The 27,798-nt window shown below is 42.0% G+C and overlaps 2 protein-coding genes across 2 annotated transcripts; both read right to left on the bottom strand.

Annotated features, from left to right (window-relative positions):
• Positions 1 to 729: 729 nt before the first annotated feature.
• Positions 730 to 2,860, bottom strand: LOC135464531 (matrilin-2-like). Its single transcript, XM_064741956.1, has 4 exons — positions 2,834 to 2,860; positions 2,290 to 2,512; positions 1,553 to 1,704; positions 730 to 1,224 (listed from the first exon to the last, which is right to left on the bottom strand). Exons 1-4 carry the CDS (start codon positions 2,858 to 2,860, stop codon positions 730 to 732), a joined length of 897 nt encoding a protein of 298 aa, XP_064598026.1.
• Positions 2,861 to 3,748: 888 nt separating this feature from the next.
• On the bottom strand, positions 3,749 to 26,424 carry LOC135464532 (zonadhesin-like). Its single transcript, XM_064741957.1, has 17 exons — positions 26,373 to 26,424; positions 24,506 to 24,568; positions 24,062 to 24,136; positions 21,828 to 22,072; positions 20,754 to 21,067; positions 17,218 to 17,507; positions 16,255 to 16,454; positions 14,732 to 14,933; positions 13,969 to 14,213; positions 13,097 to 13,407; positions 11,960 to 12,255; positions 10,876 to 11,078; positions 8,632 to 8,833; positions 6,535 to 6,779; positions 5,837 to 6,153; positions 4,789 to 5,081; positions 3,749 to 3,984 (listed from the first exon to the last, which is right to left on the bottom strand). Exons 1-17 carry the CDS (start codon positions 26,422 to 26,424, stop codon positions 3,749 to 3,751), a joined length of 3,789 nt encoding a protein of 1,262 aa, XP_064598027.1.
• Positions 26,425 to 27,798: the final 1,374 nt, after the last annotated feature.

Below are 27,798 nucleotides of genomic sequence, written 5' to 3' on the forward strand. Positions count from 1 at the left end.
ATGATTTCCAGTTCAGGCATTTTTCTGCTCTGAAGTCTCTGTATAAATAATAAGAAGAAACTGATTGCAATTCAACAATATCTTTCGAGTACTAAATGTCACCCAAAATATTTCGCATGATACAATGGCTTATTTCTTGTATTGATTCATTCAAGGGATAAAAGGATTACCCTCGGCTGTTAATGCCAGTGTTAAAAACGAACCTTGGCCTTTAAACTGAATTTAGCTCATGCACAACAAGAGCAAATTTGCATTGAATTTGTATTGAACTTCGTGTCACATTGCACCAAGGTCTATCGTTAAGTAAACGGCACATGTTAAAGAATATGATGTCAAAAATTGACAAAGCGAATAATTTGTTCATGCGGCTGATTATTCACAAATAAATATGCCTGATAAACTTTCAGCACAAAACCGTCAGCAAAAAACTGTCCAGTATAAAATTTCCAACGAGGATTGTTCATGTGACGGGTATGTATAATATATGTTAAAGTTCACTTCCGGTACAGAAAAATAACAGAATCAGTATTTACTAACGTTAATGTCCTTTGATTAGTTTACTTCACAGAACAGCCCAAACCCACAGCCCACGAAAAAAAAAAAAAAAAAAAAAAGACAGTTTCTTAGACATGCGATGGTCCGAGCAGAGAGAATGGGGAAGCGAATCATGTAAAGCGAAAGCACGATTTAAATCGAGATTACTGGTAGCCCTATCATTTTGAAGAAAATTCACCTCGAGACGCGTGATTTCGCATCCCATGATCTATATCTTGCAAAATACTTCAAAAACTTGATCAACTCACTGCAAGCTGCGCGCTTGATGGTTTCCTTGATGGTGTCCAAGGCTTGGAAGTTCTCAACCATAAAGGTGTAATCTTCATCAGGGTCCGAGGAAATGGCATTGATTTCATTCGGTGAGACGTCGCCTATACCGATACAGAACACGGTAACTCCCGAGTCGCGGAGAAGCTGGGCCTGTTTGCGGGTTTCGCCTGGTTTTCGGGAAAGTCCGTCAGTGAGGACGATGGCAATCTTTGGCACACCCTCTCTGGCAGTGGTGAAGATCTTTTTCCGGGCCATCTTTAGAGCGCGGTTGGTGTAGGTACCAGTGCCAATCTCGTGGATCTTTTCAACCGCGAACGGAATGTCAGCCTCGTCTCCGTGAGTATCGAAGTTGAACTGGATCTTGGCATTTGTGTTGTAGGTTTCCACAGCGACGCGGACCTAAAACCAAAATAGTGGAGAATTAATAATGACGGTATAAGAATTGTCTGATCATTTTGTGAGGAACTTTGTTCTGACGTCATCTCCTCTTGCGCGTCTGAAGACCATCTATGTAATGTTTGACTATGACATTTTGACTTGCAAAATGATTCCGTAATGCCGCATTCTTATTTATTTATTTATTGATTTGATTGGTGATTTACGCCGTACTCAAGAATATTTCACTTATACGACAGCAACCAGCATTATGGCGGGGGGAAACCCCACCCCGTATTAATAGCGCATAAATGATCATCAACAATTTTGCTAACGTCACAATCAGCGTTACCTTATCTGGCTTGACGTCAAAGTTGGTGACGACATCCTTAACGAAATCCTTCATGATCTCGTAGCTCTTCTTGCCAATACTGCTGGAGGAGTCCATGATGATGCCAATGTCAGCGATCATCTCACACGGTGGCGCTGTAGTTGGGGCAGGAGCTGATGGTGATGGAATACGTGAAAAATAACTATGAGGTGACTAAGTAATAATCTGTTAATTTTTTTATTTTTTTATTTATTTGAGTGTTATTTAACACAAGACTGGAGAAATGTTCACTTATAGAAAGCTTTATGGGCGAAGGAAACCGAAGTGGCTGATAATTATTTTATATTTGGCTTAAAGGATACAATGAAACCTTGGTTTGTGTTGCATAATAAAGAGTATATGATCTGGCCTAACAAAGAAGTACAAACACGATTCTCAGATTTCTTCTTGGGGGTGAACCGATGGCTTTAAAATACAATTTTCCCAAGCTCCCGACACTGACGGAAAATATCTATAAAAAAGACGGGTTATTAAGAAATGTAAATATGCCTAAAATAATTAGAATTTTTTAATAATTCTTTTGGCATATCTTTCTTCATTTTCTTTAAAATATACTCCCGTCTCTGTGAGTTCAAGTCCAGCTCATGTTGGCTTCCTATCCGGCCGTACGTGGGAAGCTTTGCCAGCAGCCTGCCAATGGTCGTCACAAGCCAACTTAAAAAACACACAAAAAAAGATAAAGGATTCGTATTTCTTACTTGTTGTTGTAGTTGTGGGTGGGATCTTAGTGCAGGTGAACCCATCACCCTCATAGCCCTCGTCACAGGCACATTTCTTGTCGCCTCCGATCATCTTGCACTCAGCATCCTCGTGGCATGGCTCGCCGTTTTTCGTCGTCTGGATGAAACTCTTCACGTTCTTTTTGTCCCAGATACAGGTGAAAATCTCGGAACAGTCGTCACTGATTCTCTTCTCACCGATCTGTAAAAAAAAAAAAGGACGGTTATCATGGTGATACGTCGATAACGTTTTAAAACTCAGGAAAAGGCTTGGAGAAGGCAATACTGCTCTCCCTGCAGTATTACTGGTTGAACTAGTTTGTGATCAATATTACTAGTTGTACCAGTTTATTTATTTATTTGATTGTTGTTTTTAAAGCCAAACACAAGAATAAGGCCATCATTGTGGTGGGAGGAAACCGGGCACAGCCCAGGGGAAACCCACGACCATCCACAGGTTTTGCCACACCTTTTCCCGTACCACCGAGGGAGCCTGCGTGAACTGGACTTGAACTCACAGTACCGCATTGGTGAGAGGCTGCTGGGCCATTGCGCCGAGCTGACACGCTAAACACCTGGATCACGCAGGCCCCGAACACGTTTGTGCCATTGTGCTTTATGCAGTTGTACCAGTTGAACCATTTCTTATCAGGGCTCTTTATGCGGTATCACGGTTGAATTGAACAACTTTGTGCCATTGTGCTCTATGTAGTTGTACCAGTTGAACCATTTCTTATCAGAGCTCTTTATGCGGTATCACGGTTGAATTGAACAACTTTTATGGCAACGCATTCCGATACATGTACAACTTCCTGCCAGCCTGTAGATTATTGTTTGTTTGGTTGCTTGCTAGCTTGGGTCATAACATTCACTTACTGAGTATTTCAGGGACGGCATCAAGCTATCTCCTTGCAGTGCGCAATTCACGAGAGTCAACATATCTACAATGCTGCCTCACTGGAAGGCCACGTCCATGAGATTACACATGACGCTCCACCATGCAGACACGGTATACTGACACCAAGTAGACCAGTACCTAGCCTATGCTTTATTGTAAGCTAAGCGCCAAGCCTTACAAGTACCAAAATTACAGATTTTAACGTCTTAGCTATGACTCGACAAGCACCGAACTCGAGGGTTTTCTCTTTCCAAATGGATACTCCACATCCCTACCATTCAAATATGGCCCGAAGCTGTCTTTAAATTTTCAGTCTAAAATTCAGTTCAAATGTTTGACGTTGCTCTCTTGATCATCGGCTTCCATCGACAATTGCACCTTTTTTGTCTACCCAAAATTATATTTTGACGTCCCCCAGTAGAGTCAAGCAGCGAAATCAATATAACAGGCAAAAAAATATATGTTATATGTTTTTTTCCTTCCGTCTGTCATGAGGCTTTCAAGATCGCCGGTTACCATGGCAACAGGCAATGTACCAGTTTATATTTCCCCTGACCGGAAGTAGTTACTCACTGGCATATAGTTGCCTTCTTCGTCGGTACATCCGCAGTCCTGTTTCTTGGTGCACTTCTTGTCGTTGAGGACGAATCCCTCTTTGCACTGGCAACCTTCCCTGGCGGGCTTCTCGCAGAACTTTTCCGGGGCAGGCTCTCCGCATGTGGGAGGGCAAGCACTCACGCTAGTACTGTACACCTGGCCCTTAGGACATTCCAAGGCTGAGCAAAGAAGAGAAGTGGGCCCCGTTTCATAAAGCGAACGAAGAGCTACGTTTACGTAACTACCATGCCGACGTAATACCTACAATACTGGTTGCCATGGAAGATACGTGCACGTAACATTACGTGCGTTTTGTGAAACGGGTCCCAGGTCAGTGTTTGTCTATTTTGTCCAATGGTGCCCTAAATTTATGTTTGTTCCATTTCTGTTTAACGACATAATCAGGCATTGTTACCTTATATCAGTGTGATAGGGATTAAGATTAACGGAGAGACCTGAGTCCCGGAAGTAAACCATTGTCCTTCGCGGGCTACCTGACACCCAGGCCGGACTCATACCAGTCAGAACTGGATTCGAGCATGTAACCAAACCAATGGAACATTTAGAAACATTAAGGGGAGGCACCTTTCGCCATTTGCGATTATAAAAAAATATTAAAGTAAACATTAAAGTAAAAAAATAAATTAAAGTAAAGTAAAGTAAATATTACACTTTTACGACGGCGGCCAGCATTATAGTGGGAAAAAACCGGGCAGACCCGGTGGGAAATCCACGACCTCCCCATGTGCCACCGGAGAGGAAGCCAACAACCGCATTGATGGGAGGCTCCTGGGTCATTGCGCCGCGCTGGCGCGCTAATCCCCTCGGCCACGGAGGCCCCCTAAATAGCGATTTAAGAAGCCTTGGTAAACTTTTTGTTTTCTCACTTAACTAGGTTTTGTTATAGTTGAACAGTTTTTGTTTAAAAAGGTATTAAATCTTTATACTTCTTTCACAAGTTTTCACCAATCAGAAACGCTCACGACAGAATTCTTCAGTTCTCCAGATGCTGACGAAGCCTTCGGCGTTGCAAGCTGCGGCGAATGACGTCATAGCTTTGCAGACAACCTTCTTTTTGTTCAGGTGACCTTGTTTCTTGTAGGCGCACAGGTCTTTGCGACAACTCTCGAAGTAACCTTCAGTTTCGATCATTCCGCTCTGGATGCACTCTTTAAAGGGACCAGTGATGTCAATAATGTACCCGCAGTAATCGGTACCGGCAAACTTCCTGTAAGTTACCTTGCCACACCCTGGTAGTGGTTTAACTATACTGCACCTGTAAAGACAGAAGAGAATTCAATAGGGAAGTAACGAGTTCGAACTCTTTTACCAATGAAGGTCAAAAATGTCCCACTGCATCATGTGACCTGTCAAAAGGCGCCTGAAAAAGTGCCATCAAAAGTCATTTAGAGGAGACGATTGGCGGAGAAAATTGAGAATTTGAACGTATGTGAACTTGAGAAGTTCCTAAAGGAAAGAGGTCTGATTTGTGCCCAACAAAGTTTGCCTTACATTTTTTAACAATCACATGACACAGTAGGACTGCTTTTACGTTTGATGACAGAAAAGTTCTGACTCGAAATTCCCCTATTATAGAAGTTTTGGGGGTTCCATGGATTTCCAACTGAACATTTCTATCATCTCATTTTAAAACTTAAGAGATTACTTCATGGAATTCTTGTCCGAAATTCGTTGTGGTTCTGCTGATTTACATGTATTTCTCTCTTTTTGTATTTCATAGATGTATTGTTGATATTCGGTACTGTAATTGTTTTTCTTTTTAAATTTCAGAAATTCCTCTGTTGCTATAATTGATTTCCTGTACAAAATCTTTCTGTTTTTATTAATACATTTTGTTTGAGCATGCAAGTTTTCGCCAAACAATATGGAATACTGCAATGAAGATCCAGAAAACAGTAGAAGCAAGGTAATGTCCACTTTTACCTTTAAATATACGTAGCATATACATACATATTACAAGTCATACCTACAAATCACGGTTTTAAAGACGTTCCCAGGGAAAATACTCACTTTTCATCGGACGGATAATAATCCTCCTCCACAATGTAGCTGTTGCCGATGTCAGTGTCTCTCTCGTTTGCCTCATACTCAGACAAATCATCTCCTTCTTTTGTCTTCCAGTCGTTCTTTTCCCCATCGCAGTCGCCGCAGATTCCAGTCATCTTGTTGGCGTACTCTTTGGGAACCTCAACAATGACGTCTTGGACACCGTCGAAGCTGAGGCTGATGCCACATTCGGTATCGACTTGTACCTTGCCGGCTACGAGGGACACTCGTAGCTTTCCGCCCTTCATGGAGAACGGCAGGAATTTCTCTTCACGGTCGATCTGAAGAAGTTGAAAAAAGAGGGTTTTTTGTTGGACTCGCATTTTCTGTTCCAGCATTTAATTTTTATCCCAGTTTTGTCCGGTTTCCACCCACAATACTGCTGGCCAAATAAAATAAATCACAGACATTTTTGTTGAAACTGCGTGAAATGCTTTCTTCCAACAATTCCCAGTTCTGCACCGCGAGGAGTGCTCTTTGTCATAGTGACAATTTATTTTAAAGGCAAGACGAAATTGCAAATAAATTGAAATGTTTCCCAATGATAATTATTTTGTTGGAATAAAACATTGTGAAACTGTTTTCACATTAACTACAAAGACTAATTGTTTAACTTTTGCAACTGATGCTGTAATGTGATGCTATTTGGCTGCAAAACTCACTAAAACTTTGTTTTCGCCGAGCAGCAGAATTTCCAATCCGTACATCTCTAAGGCGACCATTTTTGTCCAGGAGACTTTGCTGTTGCCGTGTCGGTTCTCGTTCTTCACCTCCACGTTGAAGGCACATTCGTCGTTGGTGGTGGTAGACTGGGTCAAGGTGTAGCGACATGTCCCCTGGAAATGGATCATCTGTCCATCATATGTCTTGTAGTGAGGATCTCCGGTAGCGGAGCATCGGCATTTTGCTGGAAGGAAACGAAAGAGGAGAGAGACACAAGGGTTATGGTCAGGTGTAGCACAGTCTTTAATGCAGAGATTTGTTTCTAGAGCGACAATTCTCGAGTACGGCGTAAAACACTAATCTACTAAATAAATAAATATATCTAGATAGACTGTGATAGACTGTATGTTGGAGAAATTGCGTTCAACATTCTTTTTGTCATCTAGCGACAATGTCTTTTTGTAAGTGGTATTCCGGTCCCCATTGCGAAAGCTAGCCCTACAGAGCACTATTCGACATAGTCGTGTATGGTGCTGTCTCACTGAAACGCCATGTCGAAAACACCAGATATCACCTACCAATAGTCATAGTTAGCAAGTACTATCGCCTATGCTAAGCGTCGAGACATGGAATAATAATAATAATAACAGTAATAGTTCATTTTGTGAGGGAGATTAATCCTGGAAGAACCAAGATTAAAAATCATGGAGGATTGTCATGAGTGGTTACGTTTATCGGTAAATTGAAAACTGAGAAGTGTCTGGATGATAAGATTTACGTGACATCATTATGCGTGTTAATGACCTCCGTGACCAGAGCTTGCGTGAAAACAGTCTCATGCTTCAAGATCATGTATGTCAGCAGCCTGCATGTCATCAACATGTATGTCAGCAACATGCATGCCAGCAGCCTGCAAGGCGACAGCATGCACGGCAATAACCTGCATGACAGCATCCTTCATGTCAACAACCTGAATGTCAGAAGCCTGCACGTCAGTAACCTGTACGGAAACAACCTGCATGTCAACAACCTGTATGTCAGCAACCTGCATGTCAACAACATGCATGTCAGTGACCTGTATGTCAGCAACCTCCTTGTCAGCAACCTGCATGTCAGCAGCCTGCACGTCAGCAGCTTGCACGGCAACAACTTGCACGGCAACCACCTGCTTGTCAACAGCCTGCATGTCAGCAACCTGCATGTCAACAACATGCATGTCAGCGACCTGTATGTCAGCAACCTGCTTGTCAGCAGCCTGCATGTCAGCAGCCTGCACGTCAGAAACCTGCACGGCAACAACTTGTATGGCAACATCCTGCATGTTAGCAGCCTGCACGTCAGCAACTTGCGTTGCAGCAACTTACACGGCAACAGCTTGCACGGCAACAACTTGCATGACAACAATCTGCACGGCAACAACCTGCATGCCAGCAACTTGCATGCTAGCAGCGTGCATGTCAACACCTGCACGGCAACAACTTGCACGGCAACAACCTGCACGGCAACAACCTGCACGGCAACAACCTGCATGTCAACAACCTGCATGTCAGCAGCCTGCACGTCAGCAACCTGCACGGCAACAACCTGTACGGTAACAACCTGGATGTCAGCAGCCTGCATGTCAACAATCTGCACGTCAGCAACCTGCACGGCAACAACCTGTACGGTAGCAACCTGCATGTCAGCAGCCTGCATGTCAACAATCTGCACGTCAGCAACCTGCATGTCAACAACCTGCGTGTCAGCTACCTACACGGCAATAACCTGCTTGCCAGGGATGTACGTAACAAGATCTTAGCGCTTACGTGATAACCTGTTTCCAAACTGCACGAAAACATTGTATACGAGAAGATCACGTAAGAGCTGAAAAGACCTCACGTGACAATATTCTGCATGGAAAGAGCTTTCGTTACAAAATCCTACAAGCAAAGGGTATACACCGCAAGGTACAGCATGAAAGAGGTTAGGTATCAAAAGCTTAAATGTCAAGAGCCTATGTGTCAAGCCCACATGTCAAAGGCGTGCATGACACAAACCTGCAGTTCTGTCCATTTATTTACAATCGACACGAAAATTGAAGACTTAACTTGACTCACGTGTTGTGTCGATACAGGAGTAGACACCGTCGCCGGCATAGCCTTCCTTACACACACATCTCATCTCACCGTCCTTAACCCCACAGGTAGCGTATTTGTGGCACTTCTGACCGCTGACCTCCGACACAAGCTTGCCCTTACCCTTGAACTTTTTACAGGAAAATACTGTGGAACAGTCCTTGCTGCGGAACCCAGCACCGATCTGAAGAAGGTCGCAGTCAATTGTTTCTTTATTTGATAATAATCGAACGTCTAGGTGCAGTTGCTGCGTCGTATGTATTCACTCATGCAGCACTGTGAAACCCGGCAAAAACACATGACAATATTATAATGACAGACAGACAATTTGAATACTAAATCTTAAAACCTTAATGAAAAGGTGTACACTTATAACAGTTACTATAAAACTGAAAAAAATCCATCTACTTGGCACTTCTTTCAGCAGCCTTTAAAACTAAACACCTCGGGATCTGATCTTTCTGATATTTCACAATTCATCTACATTTGTGCCATGTTCTAAATATGACCAGTTACTTGTTTATCGGTTTATTTAACTTTTATTATACGCCGTATTGGGGAATATTTCGCTCACATGACAGCAGACTGGTTTATGGGAGGAGTGTGGAGGAAACTACCGCGCGTTTCCAGGTATCCTGACTGAAGGAAACAGCCCTACCACCGCATCTTCCCGGGTATGCTGACTGAAAGAAACAGCCCCACCATCGTATCTTCCCGGGTATCCTGACTGAAAGAAACAGTCCCACCATTGCACCTTGCAAGGTATCCTGACTAAAAGAGACAGCCCCACCGCCGCACTTTGCCAAGTATCCTGACTGAAGAAAAAAGCCCCACCACCGCACCTTGTCAGCTATCCTGAGTGAAGAAAACTGCCTCACCACTGCACCTTCCCAGGTATCCTCACTGAAGGAAATAGCCCCACCACTGCACCTTGCCAGGTATCCTGACTAAAGAAAACTGCCTCACCACCGCATCTTGCCAGGTATCCTGATTGAAGAAAACAGCCTCAGCACCGCACCTTGCCAGGTATCCTGACTAAAGAAAACTGCCTCACCACCGCATCTTGCCAGGTATCCTGATTGAAGAAAACAGCCTCAGCACCGCACCTTGCCAGGTATCCTGACTAAAGAAAACTGCCTCACCACCGCACATTGCCAGGTATCCTGCCTGAGGAAACAGTCCAACCACCGCACACTGCCAGGTATCCTGACTGAAGGAAACACCCCCACCACCGCACTTTGCCAGGTATCCTGACAGAAGGAAACAGCTCAACCACCGCACCTTGCCAGGTATCCTGACTGAAGGAAACAGCCCCACCACCGCACCTTGCCAGGTATCCTGACTGAAAAAATCTGCCTCACCACCGCACCTTGCCAAGTATCCTGACTGAAGAAAACAGCCCCACCACCGTACCTTGCCAAGTATCCTGACTGAAGAAAACTGCCTCACCACTGCATCTTGCCAAGTATCCTGACTGAAGGAAACAGCCCCACCACCGCACCTTGCCAAGTATCCTGACTGAAGGACACAGCCCCACCACCGCACCCTGCCAGGTATCCTGCTTGAAGGAAACAGCCCCTCCACCCCATCTTGAAAGGTATCCTGGTTGAAGGAAACATCGTACCTTGCCAGGCACAAAATATAGCACCATGCCAGGTATCCTGACTGAAGGAAACAGCCCAACCACCGCACCTTGCCAAATATCGTGACTGAAGGGAAGAATTCCACCACAGCAGCTTGCCAGGTGACCTTGTTGAAGGCACATTTGTCCTGACTGAAGGAAACAGCCCCATCTCCGCACTTTGCCAAGTATCCTTACTTAAGGAAACAGTTCCACCACTGCACCTTGTCAGGTATCCTGACTGAAGAAAACAACCTAACCACCGCACCTTGCCAGGTATCCTGACTGAAAGAAACAGCCCCACCACTGCAGCTTCAGAGCTATCCTGACTGAGGGAAACATCCTCACCATCGCAGCTTTCCAGTTATCCTGACTGAAGGAAACTACCCACCCATTCGCAGACAAACCATCCAGGCTATCCAGGTATTTTCACAAGGGACCAAGCTTTCTTGCAAAAAAAAAACCCTTACCACAAAGGCACGAATGAACAAAAGACTACATAGCTAAGACCCGATTTTCTTTAAAGCGGTAAAAGTTTTCTTTTGTATAGACAGCATAAGGCACCTAAATATAGTTACAAATACTGACCCCAGGCTTATACTTACAGGGTAGTAGTTGCCCTGGTTGTCCTTACACCCACACTTGGCCTTGGGCACACACATGTCACTGCTCATTACGAATCCTGGTTTACACTGACAGCCTTCTACACGTGGCCCGTTGCAAGCGGCTCCCGTTATACGACCGTTACAGGTCTCTGGACACGGGTTGGCGGCTGTGGTGTAGACTTCGTTAGGACCGCAAGGTAAGGCTGTAATCAATGCAAGTTAGGTTTGGTAAGCTTTAATTTACTCAAGGGTGGTAAAGAAATACAGGTATGGTTAGCTTTAACTTATACAGAATTGTTACGGGAAGGTGCATTTAATACTAGTGTGGTAAAGTAATCCGCAATAAATACAGAAGTGGTAAAGTGCGATTCATTTAAATGTGGTAACGGTTTACACCGTACTGAAGAATATTTCCCTTATTCCACGGCAGGTAGCATTATGGTGGGAGGAAACCGGGCAGAGCCCAGACAAAACCTATGACCACCCACTGGTTATGACAGACCTTCCCGCCTATGGCCGGAGAGGCTGTCAAGTCAGCATAAGCTTGACTTTAAATCACAATGGTGAGAGGCAATTAATACAGATGTGATAAGATAATGTGCAATCCATACAGATGTGGTAAAATAATGTGTAATGCATACGGATGTGGTTAGATGATTTGCAATTCATACAAATGTGGTAAAATAATGAGCAATTCGTACACATGCGGTAATATAGTGTGCAATTAATACGCGGCCCCCGTGGCTCAGTCGGTTAGCGCGCTAGCGCAGCGTAATGACCCAGAAGCCTCTCACCAATGCGGTCGCTGTGAGTTCAAGTCCAGCTCATGCTGGCTTACTCTCCGGCCGTAAGTGGGAAGGTCGGCCAGCAACCTGCGGATGGTCGTGGGTTTCCCCCGGGCTGTGCCCGGTTTCCACCCACCATAATGCTGGCCGCCGTCGTATAAGTGAAATATTCTTGAGTACGGCGTAAAACACCAATCAAAATCAAATCAAATCAAAAAGCAATTAATACAGATTAAATTTGATATGGACTTAAATGAAAAAGCGCGAGATTAAACCCTGAAAACTGTGTGGGAACTCACGGCACATATCAGCTGTCCTCCAGAAGATTTCGTAGCCGTAGTTATTGCAGACGGCGGCAAAAGCGGATAGAGAGTCGCAGACGAGTTCCTCGGTGGTGAAGCCTTTGCCTCCATCATACTGACAGATATCAGAACGGCAACTGTCGAAGTACTGCTCCACGTCAACCACACCTGCCAGGATGCACTCTCTGAAGGGGCCGGCCGTGTCTTTGATCATACCGCACATGTCGTCACCCGTGATGGCCTGTGCTAAGGCGGCTGGGCATTCTTTGGGTGGGTCGATCGGAGGGGTACATCTGTGGAGAAAGTGAAATATGTGCGTGATCAAACCTTCCGCAAAATCAACAGTTTATGAATTATCCATTATTATCAATTATCAAGACTATGAAGTGACACACTAAGAGAATACCCAAATTTCGGACTCATCATTTGCTTATGCAGGGAAATAGGTTCTGTATAATGTAGAATCTAAAAGGCGAGTCTCTTTCTGAATCATACTAAGTACAAAGCGAATAAAATGTGAAACACTTTTGACTGAAACAGCTACATCTAGGCCCTTTATCTTGAAAATTTAAAGGAATTAAAGAAATATTTGCTTAATTTGATGACACTTCAATGACACTTGTCTTAACAACTTTGTCAAGACCCACACTCAATCCTCTATTGTAAGCTGATTGCTTGTAAGTTGCGTTCTTGTGAAAGAAAAGTAATATGCTTTCTTGTAAAAGAGAAGTAAGTTTCTTTCTTGTAAGTTGCTTTTTTGTAAGTTGCTTTCTTGTGAAAGAGAAGTAAATTGCTTTCTCGTGAAAAAGAAGTAAGTTGCTTTCTTGTAAGCTGTTTTCTTGTAAGTTCCTTTCTTGTGAAAGAGAAGTAAATTGCTTTCTTGTGAAAAAGAAGTAAGTTGCTTTCTTGTAAGTTGTTTTCTTGTAAGTTCTTTTCTTGTGAAAGGAAAGTAAGCTGCTTTCCAAATGTTAAATAGGCCTACTACCAAAACATGGTTTTCCTGACTTCACTTAAAAGATTATTATCCGCAAAGATTCAGACTGTTTTTGTTTTCCTTTATTCTTGTTCTGTTTATGCAACTACTAAGATGAAGTAATCTGTGACAGAGGAAATCGAACAACAGTTTGACCATACCCCTTGGTGATGGCGTCGGAATCGTCGACGACGGAGTAGCTCATGCCAATTAGATTGAATCGGTTTCTGTCATTTGACACATCAGCGCCATCTTTAGTTCTGAAATCATCCTGACGACCATTGCAGTTACCACAGATACCTTGGAGAAGGTTGCCAAGGTGACTTGGCACGTTGACAACAACCTTTCCGTAACCGTCAAACATGACGGTGATACCACAGTCGGTGTCGACTTGAACGTTGTTACCATTGAAGAAGACTCGCATCTTGCCACCGGCCAGCTCGATAGGAAGGTATTTTGTGCGGCCGTTGATCTGTCAGGTTAACAGAATGGCTTAATTAATCCAAAATAATATCAAGTAATCAATGTGATTTTTTACGAGCTATGTGATTTTGCCATAATCAAAATCTGGTGTATATTTCCTTTGCTAATGTTTGTGTTTCGAGGGATTTTATATTTTTCTGTTTTCATAATCTAAGATTTTAAACTGAAAATGGTATAACACCATAGACCCACAAGTTTGAATGTTGATTCGTTTTTGTGGTTCACCTAAAATTGCCAGAAAGATGTACTACATCTTCACTGTAAATTTCCATGACATGATGGTGCTTACCAAAATAGCATCTAATAATCGATGATCGTGCGATTTGTTTTGGTTTACAGGCTGTGTGCCTTTACCATTATAACCGAAACTCCGCGTATATTTTCTGTATTTATGATTTTTTGTGTCATGCTTTTTTGGATTTATTCTGAAGCAAAACTAAATCTTATTGTCCACATTCTTTGTGTTTAGATAGAACTGAATAACGACATAAAACTTGAAAACTAACAAAACAGCATTAACCAATCACAATGGTCCTCTTATCAACCTTACCTGAACACGGCGTCCACTAAGGATTCTGACTTTCTGTCCGTAGATGGCAAAGTCCACCATTCTTGTCCAGGCTACGTTCCAGTTCCAACCACGACGTTCGTTCTTGACCTCAACGCTGAACCAGCACTCATTGGCCCTCTGGGTCAACTCACTCAGGGTGTACATGCAGACGCCCATGAAGTCAATTCTCTGTCCATCAAACAGGTAGTAATGGGGGTCCCCACTTCCGGTACAGGTACAGCGATCTGGAAAGGGGCAAAAGTTCTTATTGGTTGAAATAAAGACCATTATCATTACAGTGTAATTTAACTTATCGTAACGATATTTGAATCTAACCTGATGTAGTTTAGATTGCATTGATAAACATTGATATCTTTTAGCTGTATTCCACTTAGGAACCATTACTGAATTTAAATTGGTTTATTTTTCAGAGTTTTAATTATATTTGTCGTACGAAGTTAACCATTTCATTTATCCATTTAGCGATTTGTCGCCACCTTTGATTTTAAAATATTTTAAGAACTGACTTGGCACCACACAAAGAGGTAAATACCCCTGTGAGGAGCGCCTATGCATGCATTCCAGAAGAGACCTTTCCTAACGACACCCTATCATTTCAATTGTTTAAGGTGACTGTTATGTTCGCGTAAAAAATGAAATGGAGTTCATTCATAGCGTACGAGACTGGAAAACGCCCTCTTGAAAGCTGATGTTTTTTCTGTCATAGCGATTGGATTACTCATTGGTTTATCGATCAGTTCACCTTTCAGATTGATACAGGATTTGATGCCATCCCCAGCGTATCCCTGTTTACACACACACGTGTGTTCTCCATTTTGAACTCCGCACGTGGCGTCTTTGTGACACGTGATGCCACTCTGGATCTTCTTCAGAACACTTTTGCCGCCGACGAACTTGCACTGGAACACCTCGCCACAGTTTTCTGTCCTCTTCTCGGATCCCATCTGAGAAAGTAATGAAATATTGACATTAAATAACACGAAGCAAAGTTACTCAGCACTGGTGACAATGCATGACTTGTAAAAAATATATGGGGGCCTCCGTGGCTCAGTTGTTTAGCGCGTTACTGCAGCGTAATGACCTAGGAATCTCTCACTAATGCGGTCGCTTTGAGTTCAAGTCCAGCTCATGCTGGCTTAATCTCCGGCTATATGTGGGAAAGCCTGCAGCAACCTGCGGATGGTCGTGGGTTGTGCCCGGTTTCCACCCACCATAGTGAAATATTCTTGAGTACGACGTAAAACACCAATCAAATAAATAAATAAAGAATATCACAATTACTGTAACTTACACCAAAGACTTTAAATTTTTTACTTGCTAATGCCTTGCTCAGCAATGAAAGGTTACTGCAAAGGGAATAGGACTGGTTGGCCCGGTGTCAGTATAATGTGTCTGGGTGGGGTATCATGTCTGATGTCTTTGACTTGATACTTCAATGGCGGCAGTACTTTGGGGGCATGGACAGGCCCTGCTACAAGAAGACACAATATATGTGCACACAATGACTCCTCCATGTCGTATGACTAAAAAAATGTTAAGTACGACGTTAAACCCCAAGCATACATACACACTCTTACACATATTGAATATTTTGATATTGAACTTTTGTGGGTGCTTCAAAATGACTTTCAACACTTTCACTTTACCTCTGCCAATACCATTAACTTAGCTGAAGAACATAGAAGCAACCTTTTTCAACTAGGCCTTCAAAACGGTTTATTTAATTATTAGACTGAGATTTTCATGCCGCGTGCCACGCAGGACAATAGTCAGGGTTTATAGTTTGAGGGAATATTGAATAGATGGGCGGAAACCACCGCCTCTGGCCAGGTACCTGACAAACCCCTTGACGTAGGGCTGTTGCTAACCTGCCTGGTGTGGACACCATGATCTTATAGAGAAGACCCTCGTATCAGCAAAGAAAGCAACACATAATGTTCTGTACTTTGTTGACCGTGGGAATATGGTGAAGACTAGGAACTGGGGGTGAACACTTACTTGTGATAATTTTAGACAGTTTCGTGTTTAGTTGCTAAAGCCGGTAGTCCCACTTGAGGCTTAGCATCTTACAAAAATACACGGTTTGCTTTCTCCAACCCGAAATAATATACAGCAGTTTCGTTGAAGCCAATACAGTTGTGTTGTATATCAGACCGATCGGTGGATTAGTACACGCCTAATATCCCAAACACCAACCAACACCAACCAAGAATTCGTGTCAACGCAGACTACTATGGGAATACATAGAATCCTGTGGTAACTTACGGGATAGTAATCGCCATTGTTGTCCACACATCCACATTCAGACTTCTTTACGCATGCGTTTCCACTCCTCACAAATCCGCTTTTGCACACACATCCCTCTGATGGGGGATCGACACAGTTGCTGACGTCGTCATTCACACACGTGGCTTCACACCCGGGCGCTTGGAATTTGTACTCTTCGTTAGCACCACATGTCATGGCTGAAAAGGGAAAGATATTTTATATTCTAACACTATCTGCAATTCGTTATTGTCCAAGGCCTCCCTAGGCTCGCTTACTAAAATGTGTAAACTACGTAACTTTGAACTCTTTGCGTTTAAGTAGCATTACCACTGATGTAAACTAGTTTAACTAAAGTCTAAATATTGCTTGTTCTTCAGCGCCGTTTTATTAGCTTACACAAGGTTTACCACAGTTTTTCCTTTGCAAAACACACCTAAGTTTGAGGGCCTCTAAATAAAGTTGGGGGGTCTCTGTGGCTTAGTTGATTAGCGCGCTAGCGCAGCGTAATGATCCAGAAGCCTCTCACCAATGCGGTCTCCGGCCGTACGTGGGAAAGTTTGCCTTCAACCTGCGCATGGACGTGAGTTACCCACGGGCTGAGCCCGGTTTCCTCCCGCCATAAGTGAAATATTCTTGAGTACCGCGTAAAACACCAATCAAATAAATAAATAAATAAAATTTGTATCCAGTTTACTGAGTTTTTTTCCGTGAAGTGCGGAGTCTGTTTTACAATGTTATCTCAGTCCGGTTTCCTCCCACCATAATACTGGAGGCCGTTGTATAAGTGAAATATTCTTGAGTTCGGCGTAAAACATCAGTTCATCAAATAAATAAATCAACTATGTTTCATTCAGTATACAATGGCTGTCAGAATGTCATAACCCTTGTTGTTATTGTCATAATTAAGAATTGTCCATCAACTCTGGTTAGATTGTTAAAAGCGACAAATGGTTCCCTTACGGCAGAAAGTTGGCTGTCTCCAGTCGATCAGAATGCCCTTATTGGCGCAGTCCTTAGCGGCGGACTCCAGGGATTCACAGATAGTCTTCTCCTCCAAGGCTGACTGGTAGTTGGCACAAAGGTCCATCTTACAGCTCTGCATATAACCGTCCATGTCGACCAGATTGCTCTTGATACAGTCCGCGAAGGATCCACCCTGGTTCTTGAGGAGGCCGCAGTACTGAGGAGAGTCCTGGAACAGAGTCATCTGCTGGGCGGTGCACACTGGGAACGGTGGAACCCTTTTGCATCTAAAACAGAAAACCGTATGTCATTGGTTTTGTGTGACATTGTATGATTAACTGCTTGGTTTGAGATTGGAACTGGCTTATTTCAGATAAAAATTGGCAAAATTGTGATTTGGACTGGGGGATTTTGAACTTGGGACTGGATCTGTCTACATTGAGAATGGGTCTGACTGATTAGAGATTAGGCTAAAGTGGGATTAGATCAGTCTGATTTGAGATAGAAACTGGTTAAAGTCAGATTAGATCTGCTTGGTTGAGATTGGATCAGGCTGGGTTGAGATTGGATCAGGCTTAGTTGAGATTGGATCAGGCTTAGTTGAGATTGGATCAGGCTTGGTTAAGATTGGATTTGGCTGTGTTGAGATTGGATATGGCTGTGTTGAGATTGGATTTGGCTGAGTTGAGATTGATATGGCTGGGTTGAGATTGATATGGCTGGGTTGAGATTGGATTTGGCTGGGTTGAGAATGGATCAGGCTTGGTTGAGATTGGATTTGGCTGGGTTGAGATTGGATATGGCTGGGTTGAGAATGGATCAGGCTTGGTTGAGATTGGATCAGGTTTGGTTGAGATTGGATATGGCTGGGTTGAGATTGGATCAGGCTTGGTTGAGATTGGATTTGGCTGGGTTGAGAATGGATATGGCTGGGTTGATATTGGATAAGGCTGGGTTGAGATTGGATTTGGCTGGGTTGAGATTGGATCAGGATTGGTTGAGATTGGATTTGGCTGGGTTGAGATTGGATATGGCTGGGTTGAGAATGGATCAGGCTTGGTTGAAATTGGATCAGGTTTGGTTGAGATTGGATATGGCTGGGTTGAGATTGGATCAGGCTTGGTTGAGATTGGATTTGGCTGGGTTGAGATTGGATTTGGCTGGGTTGAGAATGGATATGGCTGGGTTGATATTGGATAAGGCTGGGTTGAGATTGGATTTGGCTGGGTTGAGATTGGATCAGGATTGGTTGAGATTGGATTTGGCTGGGTTGAGATTGGATTTGGCTGGGTTGAGAATGGATATGGCTGGGTTGAGATTGGATTTGGCTGGGTTGAGATTGGATTTGGCTGGGTTGAGATTGGATCAGGCTTGATTGAGATTGGACTTGGCTGGGTTGAGATTGGATTTGGCTGGGTTGAGAATGGATATGGCTGGGTTGAGATTGGATCAGGCTTGGTTGAGATTAAATTTGGCTTGGTTGAGATTGGATCAGGCTGGGTTGAGATTGGATTTGGCTGTGTTGAGATTGGATCTAGCTGGATTGATATTGGATATGGCTTGGTTGAGATTGGATGTGGTTGGATTAAGATTGGATCTAGCTGAATTCAGATTGAATTTAGTTGAATTGAGACCGGATCTGACTGGATTGAGATTAAGATTGAGATTGGAGCTTGCTAAAGCGGGATTAGATGAGTCTGATTTGAGATAGAAACTGGTTAAAGTCAGATTGGACCTTCCTGGATTGAAATTGGATCAGGTTGGGTTGAGATTGGATACGACTGGGTTAAGATTGTATGTGGCTGGATTAAGATTGGATCTAGATGAATTGAAATTGGATATGGCTGAGCTGAGATTGGATCTGGATGGATTAGTGTTGAAACAAGTGAAATTTGGATTGATCTGGTTAAATTGGAACACTTCGTAAGCCAAATGTTTGTCACTTTATTCTGGTATTAGTATGTCCGTGGTATTGCTATATCTACCTAGAACAAAGCTGTTACCTTATCAGTTGAGCAGAAGTGTGCCTTAAAATACTGATCAATTTATACTGGGAAGTAGCCACTGGTATTACATTAACATCCGCAGAAACGACGGCCTTTGCTATATCTTTATGAGATTACTAAAGATTTTTCAGTGTGTTGGATAATTAACATTATCCATCCATAAAAAAAATGTCATTTCATCAAAAAAGATTCTTATACGACTTTTTTTACTCCACAAATATATCCATAGAATCATTGTATCAACTTACTGGAAAAGTGTCCTCAAAATGATTGCATAAACCTAATAGAAAAATATCCTAATGGAAAAATATTCTCAGAATGATGGAATCAACCTAATGGAAAAGTATCCTCACAATTATTGTATCATCCTAATGGATGAATATCCTCATAATTATTGTATCAGCCTAATAGAAAAATATCCTCAGAATTATTGCACCATCCTAATGGAAAAACAATATCTCAGAATTATTGTACCATCCTAATGGAAAAACAATATCTCAGAAACATTGTATCAGCCTAATGGAAAAACAATATCTCAGAATTATTGTACCATCCTAATGGAAAAACAATATCTCAGAAACATTGTATCAGCCTAATGGAAATACAATATCTCAGAAATATTGTACCATCCTAATGGAAAAACAATATCTCAGAATTATTGTATCAGCCTAATAGAAAAATATCTTCAGAATTATTGTACCATCCTAGTGGAAAAACAATATCTCAGAAACATTGTATCAGCCTAGTGCAAAAGTGTCCTCAGAATTATTGTATCAGCCTCATGAAAAAATATCCTCAGAATTATTGTACCATCTTCATGGAAAAACAATATCTCAGAATTATTGTACCATCCTAATGGAAAAACAATATCTCAGAATTATTATACCATCCTAATGGAAAAACAATATCTCAGAATTATTGTACCATCCTAATGGAAAAACAATATCTCAGAATTATTGTATCAGCCTAGTACAAAAGTCTCCTCAGAGCCCCTGTATAACCCTAATGGAAAAATATACTACAAAACTAGTACATAATGTAAAAGTATCCTCAGAATGATTGCACAAAAGTGCCCTCAGACGGATTATATCGACTTGATGGAAAAGTAGCCTTAGAATTATTTATTTATTTATTTGATTGCTATTCAAATAAGAATATTTCAAGAATATTTATCTTATATGACGGGGCCAGCACTTATGGTGGGTGGAAACCGGGCAGAGCCCGGTGGAAACCCACGAATCCGCAATTTCATTAGAATTATTGTATCAACCATGCCAAAAAGTTGCCTCAGAATGATTGCAACAACCTAATAGAAAAGTAGCCTCAGAATTATTGTATCAATGTACTGCAAAAGTAGCCTTAGAATGATTGTATCAATTTACTGCAAAAATAGTCTCAGATTGATTGCATCGACTTAATGGTAAAGTAGCCTCAGAGTGATTGTATCAAATTTACTGGAAAAGTAGCCTCAAAGTGATTGTATCAACTTACTGGAAAAGTAGCCTCAGAATGATTGTGTCAACTTACTGGAAATGTGGCTGATCCGAGTCATCGGGTACTCTGTAGCTGTTTCCAATCAGGTTATACTTGTTGCCATTGCGGGCGACGTTGACGCCCTCTAGGGTCATGAAGTCGTCTTTAGAGTTGCCGTTACAGGAACCACATATTCCGTTCATTTTGTTGGCGCCCCATTGCTTTGGTATTTTGACGGTAACCACGTGGTTTCCGTCGAACATGATTTCGGCTCCACAGACTGTTTTAACCACAACGTTGTTTCCGCTGCGAGTGATGGCGACGCCATTAGTCAAGGTGACCGGTAAGAATTTCTCCATCTTGTTTATCTGAAGGTTGAGGGAAAACTCTTAACGTTAAACTGATAAAAAAATTTAAAACTACCGTTGGTCAGTACAATTACAAGTTTAGAGTTAAGGGTTTTTGTCCCTTATTTATCAAAGCATTCCACGATGGGTGGTCCAGAGAAGCGACAACAGTGTGATAGACGTGCAGCATGGAGTGTAAAACCAGAGAAGCGACGACAGTGTGATAGAAGTACAGTATACAGAGTAAAACCAGAGAAGCGACAACAGTGTGATAGAAGTACAGTATACAGAGTAAAACCAGAGAAGCGACAACAGTGTGATAGAAGTACAGTATACAGAGTAAAACCAGAGAAGCGACAACAGTGTGATAGAAGTACAGTATACAGAGTAAAACCAGAGAAGCGACAACAGTGTGATAGACGTGCAGCATGGAGAGTAAAACCAGAGAAGCGACGACAGTGTGATAGAAGTACAGTATACAGAGTAAAACCAGAGAAGCGACAACAGTGTGATAGAAGTACAGTATACAGAGTAAAACCAGAGAAGCGACAACAGTCTGATAGAAAATAACATACAATCACATCAAAACAATTCAAAGTGACCTGACCATGGGGGTGCTTAGCCCACCAGCAGAATGCCGGTTTATGAAAGAATACAATATAAATATAAAAGACCTAAAACACCTGATTTTGTGTTTGTAAGTTGGACACTACGAACAATCTTTTAGGATTGGTCAAAACAAGTTGTCTTGATTGACAGGTTGGCATTTATCAATACTTACGAAGACACGACGTCCTTGGTGAAGACGAATGACGTAATTCTGGATTTTGACGTCAACCAGTCGTGTGTAGGCGACCTTCTTGTTGAAGCCACGGTGCTCGTTCTTAACCTCGACGTTCAAGTAACATTTGTTCGTTTTGTCGAGAAGTTTCGCCAGGGTGTATTTACAGATGCCCATAAAGTGGATGGTGGCGCCATCAAACGTTTTGTAATGTGGGTCGCCTGATCCCGAGCACACACAATAATCTGAAATCAGACACGGAAACAAAAACTCAGTAGATTCAGGTGCACAAATGACTTTTTAGAAAACAGAAAAGCGTAGGTAGGGCGGAAAAATCCACAAAACACATAATAACATTGTGGACATGAAATAGGTAGACAAAAGAGATAAACTACCAGGCAAAAGAAAGGTTTCACCGTATTTTTTGTCATAAAAAAAATAAAAGCGCGGTTCCGGATTTGAGTTTAAGCAGGACATGGTGTATGACTGCATCGTTTCCTCTACCAGAGCGCATCGTCACGAACGCAGCAATTGGAATTGTGAAATTGCGATAACATGCAAAACGTCCTTTTGAGGCATGGCTCGTGATGCACGTGCGGTAATGTTGCATAAATACTCTTGCTCGAAAGAGCAGACATTCAGTGACAGAAAAAACACCAACAGTATGCCAAGACTTACGCAAGCGCAACGACACCAGGCCATCGGTATGTCCACCATGGGAGTCTCGCAACGTCACATTGCAAGAATGTTCAACTGTAGCCAAACCACCATCAGGAGGTTGTTGATACGCTATCAGCAGACAGGCCAGACCCAAGACAGACCAAGATCGGGAAGACCGAGGGTAACAACTGCGGCTGAAGATCGCTACATCCGGCAGATCCACCTCCGAAACCGATTCGTCACGGCAACGTCAACAGCGGGGACGGCACTAGGCCATGTCATCAGCCCCAGGACAACACTGCGTCGTCTTCGTTCAGCTGGTTTACGACCTTACCGCCCCTTCCGTAGGATGGCCTTGACCCTTTTACACCGTCAACGCAGATTGCGATGGGCACGTATTGTACGTCGGTGGCAGCGACGTGACTGGGCGAGAGTGCTGTTTACAGACGAGAGCAGGTTCTGTCTATTCAGGAACGATGGCAGAGTTCGAGTTTTCCGACGAAGAGGCGAGCGTCTCGTGCCAAACTACGTAAGAGAGGTTTATCCGTTTGGAGGCGGAGGCGTCATAGTTTGGGGAGGGATTTGTGACCAAATGAAGACGCAGCAGGTTATTGTGCGAGGTAATCTGACTGGCCAGCGATACCTTGATGAGGTACTGAGACCTGTCGTCGTTCCTTTCCTTTAATGACAGCCAAAAGGATCGATCTTGCAACACGACAACGCAAGACCTCACACTGCCCGCATTTTTACAGACTACCTCGAGACCGCAAACGTCATCGTGTTGCCCTGGCCAGCCAACTCACCAGACATGAACCCCATTCACCATCTCTGGGATCACCTTGACCGCCGTTTGAGACAGTTGGTGCCTGCTCCAACTAACCAACAGGAACTTGAGCAAGCTCTGTTAAACCTATGGAACGTTACCCCAGCTGACGTCATCCGGCGACGGACGACGTCAATACGGAGGCGTGTGCTTGCATGCATTGATGCCCAGGGTGGCCACACTCGCTACTGATGACTGTAGTCCTTCATTTCTGTGGATACTGTGACTTTACATGCACTTGCCAGTTAACTTTACATTTGTGTAATTTTTTCTTCTGACCCCTTGTCTCTTTCATTGTGTTTTGTGGCCAATTGAATGCCAATATTTTAAAGCCTTTTTGAGAGAATATTTCACAATGATTCCTGTTTATAAACCAATCTTCTTAATTCTTATATCTGACTTTGTTTTTGTTTTATGGGCTCAAGAAGTGGGTGAAACCTTTCTTTTGCCTGGTAGTTTATATTCAACAATATAGGCCCACCGAAAATCCAAAGGAAAAGAAAGAGAGAATTTAACTTGGTAGATGCGGTGAATTAGATTTAGGGAAACCGCAGAAACAAACTTGCAGACCAAAGGTCGCATGAATGAATTCCGTAAAATGCACAAGCTACGTTTTGAACTTTGGGGAAGGAAGAAAAAATACAATGTATACATTCAGAATAGGACATTTTGTGGTGAGTGGGGATCTTTTACCTGGACAGTAACATCAGCTGTTCTGTTTTATACACTCCATGGAAACGGATGCACTTACCAGAAGATGGGTTGCTGTTGACTTTGTTGTTGTTGTTTCCATTACAGACTTTTCTTGTGAAAAACAGGAATCGAACTATATTGAGGCGAAACAGAAGAGATTTTTTGATGTTATAAAATTATCTTATTTCTTTCTTAGCGAATTTGTTTGGTGCTTATAAACCAGGGGTCATTTTCCCAGATAAAACCAACTCACATTGATGGGTATATAAAAAAACGTTTAACTTACGGACAGCAGTGGACTCGAACCTGAAACATCACTGGTCAAGAGATGGTTGACATTAGGCAGAGGGCCAGTTTAATATATTGTGTGTAGTCATTTCATCGCGTGCTTGTACATTACTTGCAGTAATTCTATTTTATTTTACTTCTTATTTTTTCTTTTTCTTTCATATATTAGAAGGAAAGTTATTTCAAAACAATAAATAGGTGTGCAGTAACTTACCTGTTCTACATTTTGGCTGAGGTGTTTTTGTTTTAGATCGTCCAAAATAGAAAAAGAAGGCACCTGGAAGTAAAGAAAAACGAAATGTTTAATTGGACACAAAAAGCAGGACATCAAAATGTCCTGGTGAATATTTAATACTGTATAAGCAAATTTGCAAATCACAGCAAAACGCACAATGCATACTGACACAACACAAAATTCGACAAAGATAATGGTGTAAATCTACCTATCTAAAAAAATATATCTGATCAGTGACACATCCAAATTCAGACAATTGCCAAGTAATAACACTATCAAGAAGGAAGCATGTGTGAGCAATTTCCAATATAACCTGAAGAGAAATGACGTCATCAGTCAGAAAACGTATGACAACTTACGATCCACCGGATCCCGGACCCCGGTTATTACCGAAAGTCCACAAAGCAGAAACTTCAAAACAACACGAAACTAAGTGCTTTAGACCAGGTAAACGCCAAATCTTTATCAGACTACCCTATTTAGACCCAGCTTATGTAAAATTGTCCAGATAATTGAAACCCTTTAATGACCTATACCAGCAGTAGAATTTATCTGTTTTATATACAACATGTGCCATTCGTTCATATTATAAATTTTAGGACAAGGCGGACGAGGCTCTTCGGAGCAATGTGATCTTCAACGCTGAGTGAGGACAATGCACGGCATCCTCTGCAACACTATGCTTGATACGTATTCAGTATTACACACGCATTGCTTATTGTCGTATTCAGTATTACACACGTATTGCATATTGTCGTATTCTGTATTACACACGTATTGCATATTGTCGTATTCTGTATTACACACTTATTGCATATTGTCGTATTCTGTATTACACACGTATTGCATATTGTCGTATTCTGTATTACACACCTAATACATATTGTCGTATTCAGCATTACACACCTATTGCATGTTGTCGTATTCAGTATTACACACGTATTGCATATTGTCGTATTCTGTATTACATACCTACTGTATATTGTCGTATTCTGTATTACACACGTATTGCATATTGTCGTATTCTGTATTACACACGTATTGCATATTGTCGTATTCTGTATTACACACGTATTGCATATTGTCGTATTCTGTATTACACACCTATTGTATATTGTCGTATTCTGTATTACACACCTATTGCATATGGTCGTATTCAGTATTACACACCTATTGCATATTGTCCATGTTCATTATATGTTATTGTGCATAGCTTTGAACAGAATTCACTTGTGTATACATATGAAGGTCTGTCCATGATAACTCTTGTGTGTGCGGAAAACGCCATTACAAATCAACAACCCCCCACCCCCACCGTATAACTCTTGAGTGTATCTTATCTAATAATGGAGCAGTTGAATCACACCATATATAGATTGGTTCAACTCGTCTTGTGTTTATTGGTTTTAGTAAAACGTCTACAGACCCGAATATATAGCAAAATGGTGTTGTTATAAATGAGTTGATGAAATTGTTTTAAACCGCCGTCGTATATACACTCAAGAAATTAATCTGTTAAATTTAACACAAAATATGTTGTCTGAGTGATGATAGAATGTATTCTGTTATTCTAACACAGTATTGTGTCACGTTCAACATAATATCCAGTTAGTCTAGTAGAATGGTTATGTTGAAATAACAGAATATGTGTGTTATATTTAACAGAATAATCTGCTGTAATAACAGAATACATTCTAGCATCACTCATCACTTTCTGTTAAATTTAACAGACTAATTTTTTTAGTGTAAGTGATATACACTTGTTTAAATCTGAACATTAGCCTTGTAAAATATTTTCAGAATTTAGAAATGAAAATGGTCAGACATATAAGATCAAGAAGCTTACCAGAAAACTCGACAAGGCTTAGCAAGCCGAAGAGCACGATTGCAATCTTCATAATGGCGAATGACAAATTAGACAAATTCGAAGTGATTTATATAGGCCTGCGTTTTAGTCGAAAAGAATTTGTAACAGCTTTGATTCTTTAATGTATATTATTGATGCAAAGTTTCACAACGTTGTTCTCTAGGGCCATCGGGTGCCATGTACCATGGTGTGAATTTGCCGTTGTGGAAAATGTAACGGTGAAACATGATTATGCCTGCATTTCAACGCATACATGTACCAGCTGTGGCAACAAATACACGGTGATCTATCAAATCCTCTATATACGCTGCATTGTTAAACTCACACTCTGTCCGTGTTATATGCTTAAATCAGTAAGCAATATTTAATTATATTTGTCACAGCAAATATTTACTTTTAAATTGTACTTACTTCATTTGAACTATCTAATTTTTTTCTAATTTCTCAACGATCAAAGACCATCCTTTCAAGTGTTTCAGTAAGCAGTTAGTTTATTCTTTAGAAAGCGATGTAAATTTATTCATTCATAAACTTAGTAGACCTTCTGCTAACTGGTTGTTTTCGGGTTAGGTGACAACAGCGTGATGTCACACTTCACAATAACGTTCTCGCTTTACGGCACAGGCGGGCTCCTTGCCTGTCAGTGATCGTGTTTAGATGAATTAACCGCTAAAACATCATTATTCTTGCACCAACGCCTACACAAGATCACAGTTTATGAAGAGTATCAATCTAATCCCGCTCGATTGGTTATCTATACTCTATATATACCACCCGATGTTAAAATTACTAGATTGGCTCCACCGTGCCATAAAGCGACGACGCCATGTCACAAAGGGACGTCACTCTGTTGTTGTAAAGCCGTATTCCCATTCCCATCAGCAGAAATTTACTGTTCATTTACCTATTTAATTGCTTTTTAATTTGCAGCTACTTCACCTCGGGATTGGGGTGGGCTCCGAGGTCTACTGGTTAGCGTGCTAGAGCAGCACAATAACACCGAAGTCTCTCATCAATGCCATCGGTGTGAGTTCGAATCCAGCTCATGCTGGCTTCCGCTCCGGTTGCAGATGAGAAGGTCTGCCAGAAACCTGCAGATGTCCGGTTTCCTATAAACAATAACGCTGCCCACCGCCGAGTTTGGCGCAAAGTTCCAATCAAGTAAATTATTAAATAATTTTAATGACATCGCAGATCGTAAACCTCGGCACTTTGAAAGGCACCTTAAAGTCGCAGCCGAAGCAGCGACAACTGGATTCTAGCACGTAGCCTCATACGTGAAGGGACTGACAGTAGGAGTTAGTCAATGCTTTGAATATCTGAGCCATCACCGATTTACACTGACTCAAAATCGGGAAATCTGGAATCAAACCCGGATCGGGTCATACAAAAGGCTTCAATAATG

Source organism: Liolophura sinensis, chromosome 4 (genome assembly GCF_032854445.1).
Source record: "Liolophura sinensis isolate JHLJ2023 chromosome 4, CUHK_Ljap_v2, whole genome shotgun sequence".
Lineage (NCBI taxonomy): Eukaryota > Metazoa > Mollusca > Polyplacophora > Chitonida > Chitonidae > Liolophura > Liolophura sinensis.

Bases quoted from the DNA above. Each gene is read 5' to 3' on its own strand.
- LOC135464532 (XM_064741957.1), bottom strand. From the start codon at position 26,424: ATGAAGATTGCAATCGTGCTCTTCGGCTTGCTAAGCCTTGTCGAGTTT. The intron at 6,154-6,534 runs GTGAGTTTTGCA...CAACTTCTTCAG, and splicing joins TCGGCGAAAACAAAGTTTTA to ATCGACCGTGAAGAGAAATT. The intron at 3,985-4,788 runs GTGAGCGTTTCT...TTCTTTGCTCAG, and splicing joins GAGAACTGAAGAATTCTGTC to CCTTGGAATGTCCTAAGGGC.
- LOC135464531 (XM_064741956.1), bottom strand. From the start codon at position 2,860: ATGGCCCAGCAGCCTCTCACCAATGCG. The intron at 2,513-2,833 runs GTACTGTGAGTT...TTTTTTTTACAG, and splicing joins AGCAGCCTCTCACCAATGCG to ATCGGTGAGAAGAGAATCAG. The intron at 1,225-1,552 runs GTAACGCTGATT...TTTTGGTTTTAG, and splicing joins TTGACGTCAAGCCAGATAAG to GTCCGCGTCGCTGTGGAAAC.